We start from the raw sequence: 11,195 nt of genomic DNA on the forward strand, positions 1-11,195 counted from the left end.
GTGTCCAGTTAAAACAATTCATTGTTTGTTGATAAAAACACATAATTTTCAATGCACATTAAAATAATAAATATCGATTGCGTTCAGCTGATATTTACACTTAATTATTTATTATAATTTGGTTTATTCATTGATCAAAAATTTGTAATGTAAATCGTAATCGATGTTATAGATCTTTAAACAAACACGTTTATGTATATATCAATACACAGTGATTCCAGAGAAAAAACACATGAGTAGAAAGACGACAAAACCTGTAAATAAGATTTACTAAGAAAATAATTTCCTTAATCAATGCATTTATAATATTAATGAACACAGCAATGATAATGCCTTTAGGTTTGCGATATACTTCGGTCGTTCTGTGGCGAAAGGACATTCTCAGACTTTTCTACTTTCAGACATTATCTAGATTACCACACGGTTCGACGCATGCTTTGACATCTGAACTTTTTTTGAATGTTTATCTTCGGTGCATATGCAGCGTAACATACATTTTTTACGTTATATCTCGACTGTTCACAGCTAAGGTTTTTTTTTACATACATTATAGTAAATTACTGTTATCTTTTTCATAATTATATTTCTTTGTATACTCGAACACTAGGTAGACTTGTTTGAAGGAGGAGCTTGATAAATGCCAAGGTCACTTTTTTTTCAAACATCCTGACGCTGTATGCATAAATTATATGACACGTGGAATGTGATGTGGTCTTTATTAATAAAAATTAGAACTGTGGACGTTGTATGTCATTATATCAAATATCAACAGAATGGATACAAGTGAATTTTCAATGTATGATTCTCTCATGAATAAACATTCAGCAAAGAGAATAAAGCTCGAGATTGCAGAAAGGTAAGATAATGTTATTTATTTTGGTTATTTTAGATGGCAATTTTTATAATTCATAACAGGGCATGCTATCATGAATGAAATATTAGCTTGACTTTTTTTTATCATTACTGAAATGACTTTTAGAAACTTAAAAACATGTTTTATTTCATAAGTTCCATAAGATTATATTTATATGTTTAAAATTTGAAGCTGAAAATTAGCACGTGTCTCAACACATAATTTTGGAAGACAGACTTGCCAAAATGGATAGCTTTACAAAGTGAAACAAAAAAACAAAACAAAACTGGACACTGAAAACTGAATTTGTTTGCAATCTTATATCCATTGTCGAATCAACTTTTTTTAATATACTGCGAAAGTACTTTTATTGGTGACTTCTCATTTTATTGCAACTTTTTAAAATAAGGTATTCTCATTTAGCCAACTTTTTATTTTTGATAATTATTGGGTTGTTTGTTTAGTAATAATAAGGTGTCTTTTTAAATTTGACAATAAATTTTTATGTTTTTAAACTTTTAAAAAAAATATATATAAAATAGGCCATAGTAAACTATTTTTAAATAAAATTTAGTATATTTTAAATAATAAATAAATGTTATATCATTTAAACAGAAGAAACCTTTAAATCAGTAATATATGTTCATTTGAGGTTCTGCTTTAATTTACATTTATGTATATTAACAATAACATGTATATTTGGTATAGCATTTTTACTTCCCAATCTGGATAGCTTTTGGTAGTATCATATATTGTTTCAATATCCATTAGTTAGTCACATTATCGGACCTCCATTTTGCCATCAAGTTCAAGCACCATATGTATTCATGTACCATGTACCACCTAGTGACGTGATTGCTTTAATTTAGCACTGTTGTACAATAAAGTCAATTGTTCATATTCAATCATGTATTTCACATTAAAGCAAACAATATTTAAAACGAAAAAACTTTATACTTCAGTGTTTGTTTGTCTTGTATCATGTATTCTTCAAAGAAACCAGACCCTAATCTAAAATTTTGTTAATTATTGGGTTGTTTGTTTAGTAATAATAAGGTGTCTTTTTAAATTTGACAATAAATTTTTATGTTTTTAAACTATTTAAAAAAATATATATATAAAATAGGCCATAGTAAACTATTTTTAAATAAAATTTAGTATATTTTAAATAATAAATAAATGTTATATCATTTAAACAGAAGAAACCTTTAAATCAGTAATATATGCTCATTTGAGGTTCTGCTTTAATTTACATTTATGTATATTAACAATAACATTTATATTTGGTATAGCATTTTTACTTCCCAATCTGGATAGCTTGTGGTAGTATCATATTGTTTCAATATCCATTAGTTAGTCACATTATCGGACCTACATTTTGCCATCAAGTTCAAGCACCATATGTATTCATGTACCATATACCACCTAGTGACGTGATTGCTTTAATTTAGCACTGTTGTACAATAAAGTCAATTGTTCATATTCAATCATGTATTTCACATTAAAGCAAACAATATTTAAAACGAAAAAACTTTATACTTCAGTGTTTTTTTGTCTTGTATCATGTATTGTTCAAAGAAACCAGACCTTAATCTAAAATAGAGAGATATTTATTAGTCTGGCTTCTTCATAATTTGATGCTAATTGTTGAAACCCAGGAGCTTCTGAGCTTCCCCATGGACCCTCTACCAGGGCAACCGTAATTACACCTTTCGTTCATAAAATCATGGCCTAGGACTATTGAAATGTTTAGTAACGCCTTATACCGTATGATTTGGAATTTCTCGTTATTGGTCTTCTGCTGTTAAAGGATCCATCCAATCATTTAAAAAAATCATAGACAATTAATGGAGGAATTCGGCATGAAAATGTTAAATCCTGACACTGTTACTATAAAATATACATGCTCCAAGTCTGGAACCGTTACATTAATGCATAACATATTTATTTTATTTTCATTCTCCGGCCCCTCTTTCAAATATGCTGGAAACGCCCCTAAACCTACATAGACAACAGACTAACCCAACTTAAGGATAGACTACAGCAAGGACAGATCAACTGTTCAGTCTTTGTGTAGTAAAACGTATTCAACTTGATTTTTTTGACAATTAAAGATACGTTTATAGCATTTGTTTATGTTACTGTTTTCTTTGAGTGACATGTTTATGGCCTAATTAACACCTTTGGTGGTCTTTAATCTGTTGATCACTTTATCATGGGTTAATTAGTGTTATTACTATGATTTACAGGGGTCAATGTTTATTTTGTAATTTCCTCAATCCAGACTATTTGTAACCTTCGTTTCTAAAGACTTTAATTTTTTAATTGTTTTTTTTTTTTAGAAAACTAAAATCCACGAATTTAATAAACCACACATGTAAATATTGCTCAAACCACGTTAATTGATACACACGAATTAAAGTACTTTCACAGTAGTAAACAAACTGTTACTCCGCCTCTCCATTGAATTTAGGTGTCAATCTTAATTACAATGCATGAGAAAACGACCAAACAAAGTTGGCAAGCAAGGCATTGAAACTCTTGGATTGCATGCTTTAATATTTTAACTGTAATGCGTTATAACAAACTTCGCTAATAAATTGATTTGCTTAAGAGATAGTATATTATATCATGAAATTGTGATCATCAGTTTATTTTAGTTTTGGTATTTTTTACAGGCCTTTGAACTTTGCAATATCGCCAGATGAACGTGAGATCCAGTCAATTAAAAAGACAAAAATGCCAAGGGTAAGATTTTAATATTATATCATTTATATTGTCTTCAATAAATATGACTGGTAAGCTTGAGAATGCAAAACAAACTAATATGAGTGTCAACATTTAGTTAAGTCGGAGGAAACGACCCTGGATAAATTTTGTAAAAGAAGGGAAATGGGGCATTAATTCATGACATCAAATTCTTTCACGCAATTGAAAAAACGATGCAACGGAAAAAAATACTTTACGAGATAGTAAAACTATTTGATTTTTAGGTTCTAGAATACTTACTAGGTTGCTGAAGGTTACTGTAGAAACATGTGTAACGCTCAACTAATTAGAATCGTACATTTAATTACTACAAAAGAGGGACGAAGTCAAAGTCATAAATCGAAAATAAACTGACAACGCCATGGATATAAATGAAAAGTACAAACGGAAAAACAATAGTACAAATGACACAACATATAAAACTAAAGAATAAACAACACGAACCCCACCAAAAACTAGGGGCGATTTCAGGTGCCCGGAGGGTAAGCAAATCCTGCTCCACATGTGGCACCCGTCGTGTTGCTTATGATATAACAAATCCGGTATATAGTCTAATTCGGTAGGTCACATTCATGAAAGGGAAGGGGATTGTAGTTACGACGTAAGGAACATCTTCGATATCATTTGTGAAACGGTTATTCCATAACGACCAGCCAACTCGTGATGGCGTCCGTAAAACCACGAAGAGATGATTTTAACTTCACCATTTGGAACTCTTGATTTAATAGCTTCCTTGTATCCTTCGTATCAATTGGATGATATATACACCGTATGCAGGTGCTGCTGGAATGTTGCTAATTAGAAATGGAAAGTTCACAATTGGAAAGCTGAAATCATCTCTTTTGTCGTAAAGTTTTGTTTTCAATCGACCCTCATTGTCAATTTCTAGATGTAAGTCAAGATATGAGGCCGACTTAACTGTATCTGTTGTATCCTTTATCTCTAGTTCAATGGGATAGATACGTTCGACATAGTCACAAACTGAAGTGCAACTTGTTTGATATTGTTTCCAATAACATGCTTCTACCTGAGGGTTTTTTTCTGTTTTGTAATGATGACAGCTTTAATCTTCAGTTTGGCTGTAATCTTATTGTACTAAAAATAAAGTTAAAACTTTGAAAAAGTAGACTTTTTTGTTAGAACAAAAATGCACAATGAAGACCCAACCATTGTCAACGGACTGCCTAACCAAATATTTTATGGAAGAGTACTATGGTTATCGTTTGTGGTATAATTATTAAAACTGACATTATCATTTATAATTTTAGGATCCAATGTCACACAGAATCATAGAGAAGAGGAGACGAGATCGCATGAATAATTGCTTGGCAGAACTCAGTCGGCTTATCCCATCAAGTTATTTGAAACAGGTAGAATACTAAATTATTTTATTCTTACTTCGCTGAGTTTTAAAACTGAATGTTGATATGACTTGGTTTATGGTAATTTTGTCAACAGAGATTATAGCTTTAACTTTCTTTATTACATCTTTTTGTGGGAATTTGATTTCGTAGATTTTGTTAATGTACATTCAATTACTAATTTATTATTGCCTTTTCGGCAGGATTGTTCAAAACCAAGAAATGAAGTTTTAACGAAGTAAATGAATTATTCCTCGATCCTCAGAAATGAGAAAATATAAACATATAAATGATTTTAAAAAAATGCATATGTCAATTTAAAATTGGATTCCATAATATTTTTCAGGGTCAAGGTCGTATTGAGAAGACGGAGATTATAGAAATTGCTTCCAAACTTATACGAAACCTGTTGAACTTGCATAATTTTAGAGGTATGAAATATATTAATAGTTAGCGTATCTAATAGTTTCAGTTCAACATTAGAGATGTGATATTTTGCCGAAAATAGGTTTCCAACGAGGAAGCAGGACATTATGCTCCTTTCCAAAAGACATACTTCCGTATACTTTCATTTAAGAGGAATTTTAGCATTCTGATTTAAAGATTTAAGGATTATTTTACACGGGATTTTATGAATATAAGAACTTAAAATGGGTCATTGCTATTCAAATAATCACATGAGTATATATATATATCCTGCTTCCAATATCAGTGTAGGCATATTTACAGATTATCATGGATAGATATAAATATGATATACTAGTCATGGTCATGGTCTTTCGGTTTTGTAAGTAAGTGATTTTTGGAATATATCAACATGTTGATAGACGCACTTGCATTACCAATTCCAATAATTCTCCAACAATGATTTCATAATAAATGGAATAAATGTAAACTAATTGAACAGGTCGACCTTATAATAAAGAAGATGCTTCCAGGTTATTGAAATATTTTGTTACCCTAAGTAAGAAATAAGCCAAGACCTTAACCAAATTTATGTGTTTTTAATAAATTAAACATCTTATTACCCACGCTGCACCAAATTATCTTTTTAGAGAAGGCCTTGCCTCATATCTTAAAATTAAGGATAGTGTCTCAAGCTTAAGCCATTTGGAAGCTTTGTCAGTTTTGCATGTCATGCCAAAAATTTGGAAGACCTAAAGAAGACATATTTGGCTAATTTCTAAAATACTGGTACTCATAACTAACAGACTATTGTCTTTTAATGATCATCCGAAGGACAATGTTTAATAGATTTATTGTACCTTTATATTAATGAATCCAACCAACTAAATTCAGTTGTTTCTTTTCATTGTTATATTGTTCTTCTCAAACATCATAAATACAACATATAGAGCTATCAATTGACAATTTTTGCATTGGAATAATTTTAGAAATGATGGAGAAAGAGTTATCTTCGGATTGTGGTAGAACAAACCCATGTTGTCAAGAAAAGTTTTACATGGGATACAAAGAATGTCAGGAGGAAATACTGCGACATTTAATTGACACTGAAGGGATGGATCATAGAGATGAATTCTTTCAGAAAATTACAACTTTTTTAGATCATAGCAGTAAGAAACATCTTAGATTATCAACAGGTATTAACCATTCTTATTAATGTTGTGAAATGATGTTGATATTAAGCTCATCTTTCCTGAAGGGTCAGTGAGAACTATATTATTTCTCAAAATTAAAACCAACTCTTTTTATATTCCATGCGTTCAAAGAGGAAACTGCAGTTTTCATGACAAAGTATGAGGTTAAAGATTAAGTCCAAAGTAATTCGACTGCAACCAACCTACTTACGTTGTTCATACAATCAACGGTCAAATATCATATGATCATAAACAAAGAGAACTTACAGCAAACAGTTATAAAATTACATAGTTTAAACGAAGTTAAGTTTGAATTGTTTTACATTATCTTATCGGGGCCTATTATAGCTGACTATGCTGTATGGGCTTTGCTCATTGTTGAAGGCCGTACGGTGACCTATAGTTGTTAATGTCTGTGTCATTTAGGTCTTTTGTGGATAGTTGTCACATTGGCAATTATACCACATCTTCTTTTTTATATTAAAGAAAACAAGTGTTAAAAGCAATCCGTAACTTATTTATCTTCTTATCAACATAACCTAAACGCTTTTTGTAATTAAAGATAAAACCGAAAATTATATTTTACACATCTATTTGAAACTAATCAATGGATACGAAATTATACAAAACCACTTTGGCAATTTTATTTTTTTTATCTATTGATACTTATTTATACACGCAATATAGTATGGATTTAAAAGATATAATGCATTTACAAAATGAATGGTAAATAAATGTTCATAAAATTTGAAAAACAATCTCCTTAAAGATATGCGGTTGATATTCAAAGAGCATTAATTTTAATAACTGGCCCCAAACGCATTTTGTTCAAACAAACCAGCAAATGATTGACTGATTTTTGGTGATTCATGCCACTTTAAACACTCTTGACTATATTTGGCCGTCAGTTTTCATTGGAAGTGGAAGTTTGAGTGACGGTAGAACACCACCGAACGCGGACAAGAAAACTGACAATCCTAGTAAATCAAGTTTGGAGTCGAACACACTTGTCATGTGTGGGGTTCAAACTAAACATGAATTTTAACAGGCTAGTACTACTGTAGATCAACTACTAAGACCACTTTGCCACCGATACTCCCATTTAACCTTTTGGAGCGTTGTGATAAAAAAAAAAATGATATTGGCAATGGGGCATAGCAACCTATGAATAACATTCTTGTTTTATAAAAAAAAAGAAACCCGCTGATATAAATAAGTTAAAATTTGCGATATTGGACTTGAAGGGCAAGTTTAATTATTAACGATAAACTTCACATTTTGCAATTTTCTTATAAAGCGGTTTTCATCAAAGTGAGAGGGTTAGCGCTATAAAACTAGGTTTAATCCACAATTTTCTACATTTGAAAATGCCTGTACCAAGTCAGGAATATGACAGTTCTTGTCCATTCGTTTTTGATGCGTTTTGTTTTTTGATTTTGCCATGTGATTATGGACTTTCCGAATTGATTTTCCTGTAAGTTCAGTATTTTTGTGATTTTACTTTTCAGGATGCATTTTGTTCTTTTAAACTGACGAATAATTTTTCTACGACTCAAACTCATAGCTCTGTGCTATGAAGCTTACGCCATAAGGTAAAAAGATAACACAGTTGCATTGATGCATATGCACTCTACTGATAATCTAATATTTCTTCTCTGGTATTGTACTTTATAGTCTCTTTCGGTCTAATTTGCTGAAATGACATGTATTTAACTTTAACTAATACATTTGTTATACTAGTAGTCTTCTTTGTATGTGTAGTTATTTTGGTTGTTTATTTTAGTTTTAGTTCAAATTTTATGTTAAATAGACTTTTTGTTAAATAAATTTTCACCATGCGTCATTGTCTGAACAATAGTCTGTAATACAGTGTACATGTCACTGGGTGTAAAAACTAATACTTTAAATTCCATATCAATTGCGACTTCTTCTTCACAGTATTAGGCATAATTGAAAGTCATTTAGAAAATTCCATGACCAATTGTTCGGTAGTTTATCTGAATATCTTAACAGATGTGTATGAATAGAGATGAGCCATTTTAAAACTGGTGGTGCAATTTTCAAAATAATCTTCGGTTATGTTTAAGATTGGTTGAAGAGTTGACAGGCATTGTTCCAGTACTAGTTTTTCACTAATGTTCTGCATGATGAATATTTTACATTGTCATATCAATGGTTTTGTCTTGGATGTTACATAAATAGCACTAACATGTGTTAAGGTTGCTGGTTATGCAAACAGTCATTGCATTGTCTGTAAGAGAGTTTCGGCGCAACCTTAACTACGAAGAGGTTTGAAATATTATATTTGTGTATGGTGTAATCAGTGTTCATTGTTTAATCATTGACTTTTCTAGGAGATTTTGGTGAGTGTGATTGTTGTGTATCCAACATCAATTTGCTTCCCAACAAATAAGAATATGAACATGTTTTTTATATTTATATAAAAGCTATGTAGTATATTTTATTACTTAGTAAGCACATTCTAAATGATTTAATTATTTGATTTCTTATCTTGAACACAAACTACGAACGTATCATGTGCTCCTGGTGTAACAGTTTAATTTTTTTTTTGTATATAAAATTGATCAACAAATTTCTCGTTATTTGATAATTTTTAATACTTATTTTAAAAGTGTTGCTAATTATGAATAAAAATATATTTAAACCATTTTAAGATGAATAAACTAGACTGGTCAAGATGACCCTCTATCTTAGATAATAATGTGATAAGGTTTTCTCTCTCCTCTTTTTTTCGTTACGGTAGTACAGACATTTCATTTAATTGTTTTCTATTTTAGTAAAAACTGCATCTGATATCCAAGATGTAAAGCCTACTGATTCTTTGACGTCAGAGGCACCAGGTTCAAATTTTAGCATGGGAATTTCAGAAAACAACATTGCAATGATAAAACAAGATGAACATCTTTGTACCCTGCTGAAGCGAACAGAACAAACATCAAGCCGAACATCAGGATACAGCAGCATCAGAAGCCAGTCATTGTCAGAAAGAAGCGTATCATGCATTACACTACAGTCAGTTCAGGGAGATACAGCAGATAGAGATGAACGTAACGGCTCTAGAGGAAGTTTATACTCTAGCGAGGAGAATTCATCCGAAGGCAGTAATGGCAGCAAGAATGATTACCACAAGTCACATGCTTACAAATTTAAGCAAAATATAACAAACAGGTTTTCTAAAGAAAGAAGACCTTGGGATCCAAAAAATGAAAGATCTTCAGATTCAATGGAGGATGAAAATGAACAAGGAAAGCGAAAAATAGTAAGCTACAGTACTTCAAGCCCCAGCACTGAATACAGTCAATATTTAGGATCTGAAAATAGTTCTACAAATAGTTGTTCCAATAAAAATAAAATTCCACGTTACCAGAATGACTTTGGGAAGGATGGTCGTTTTGATTCAAAACTGGTGCCTTTACCTGCCTTTGTACTTCATCCTCTTGGAACGCATTATGTTCCCGTATCAATACCTCCTACACATTTCAAAAGTGTGTTTAAAGACGATTCCAAGGGATCAACAGCATATCATCCCATTAGTATCCCTGTGAATTTCTGTGGTCCAAGTGTTTCTATACACACACAGGTAGAACAGCAGCTCATATGTGCCTTAGAAGGACAGAAAGAGGAACGATGTCATGAAAATTCATAGAAAACGTTTTGAGAGTTTTTTATGCATATTTTTTTTTCTAACAGCGCTTGTGTTTATATTCGAAAAAAGGTATTTGTTTCTCCCAAAAACGTACCAAGTCGTTCGGTTGGTAGATAAAGTATGGTTTTGGCAATTGAATAGACTTGCGCTTTTTAAATATATCTGGAAGTTCGTTATTTTTATTAAAAAAAACACCTTTGATGAATGTTTTGTATACACTATTTTGTATTGTTAAAAGGAAATGTCTGTGCAACATATTTTCAGCTTTATGATTTCTGATTATATCTTATGTGATGAAATGGTCTTTCCTTAAATTTTGCTCAACAACAAGTTACAATCACCTTTTTTTGAATGTGTATTTACTAGGTAAATGTACAATGTATTTTATCATTACTGTATATTTTACCATTAATGTATCATAACTGTATATTTTATCACTTCAACACAATAAATTTGAAGATATCAATTCACTTTTAATAAACTCGTTAGTATTATTCATATATGAAGCACACATGCATGTGTTCGACAATATGCGGAATTTTAACAAGGGTAAATCTCATGAAGATGACTGAAATGGAATTTGCTTAATGCTGTCTCAGACGTTAGTTTAATTAGGTTGTTGGGTAGAAGGTACTAAAAGCTTTTGAATACCGTTGAAGGGTTTTACAGCTAGTGTTAGTGTTAGATAACATTTAATCAGTGGGTATTGTGCTTATATTTAAAAATATGACTGGACAGACTTTCTCGCTCTTTCTCTAATTGTAATCTTTCAACAACAATGAAAAGAAACTTTGAAGACCCACTTATTCAGTAAAACTTGCTAATTGTTCCAATGGTCTAACAATTTCAAATACGCATAGGCTTCTAACAAATACTGATGTTTCTATTTTATAATGATATTTCGTTAGACCTGCATCGAATGTTATATCTGATTCATAGTCCTACCT

The 11,195-nt window shown here is 31.1% G+C and overlaps 1 protein-coding gene across 1 annotated transcript; it reads left to right on the forward strand.

Annotated features, from left to right (window-relative positions):
- The first annotated feature begins 687 nt into the window (after nucleotides 1–687).
- On the forward strand, nucleotides 688–10,715 carry LOC139519657 (uncharacterized). Its single transcript, XM_071311865.1, has 6 exons — nucleotides 688–856; nucleotides 3,532–3,601; nucleotides 4,891–4,992; nucleotides 5,330–5,414; nucleotides 6,378–6,584; nucleotides 9,380–10,715. The coding sequence occupies exons 1-6, from the start codon at nucleotides 774–776 to the stop codon at nucleotides 10,246–10,248; spliced, it is 1,416 nt and encodes a 471-aa protein (XP_071167966.1). The 5' UTR covers nucleotides 688–773; the 3' UTR covers nucleotides 10,249–10,715.
- The last annotated feature ends 480 nt before the right edge of the window (nucleotides 10,716–11,195 follow it).

This window comes from Mytilus edulis, chromosome 1, assembly GCF_963676685.1.
Source record: "Mytilus edulis chromosome 1, xbMytEdul2.2, whole genome shotgun sequence".
Classification (NCBI taxonomy): domain Eukaryota; kingdom Metazoa; phylum Mollusca; class Bivalvia; order Mytilida; family Mytilidae; genus Mytilus; species Mytilus edulis.

Bases quoted from the DNA above. Each gene is read 5' to 3' on its own strand.
- LOC139519657 (XM_071311865.1), top strand. From the start codon at position 774: ATGGATACAAGTGAATTTTCAATGTATGATTCTCTCATGAATAAACAT. The intron at 857-3,531 runs GTAAGATAATGT...TATTTTTTACAG, and splicing joins AAGCTCGAGATTGCAGAAAG to GCCTTTGAACTTTGCAATAT. The intron at 6,585-9,379 runs GTATTAACCATT...TTTCTATTTTAG, and splicing joins ACATCTTAGATTATCAACAG to TAAAAACTGCATCTGATATC.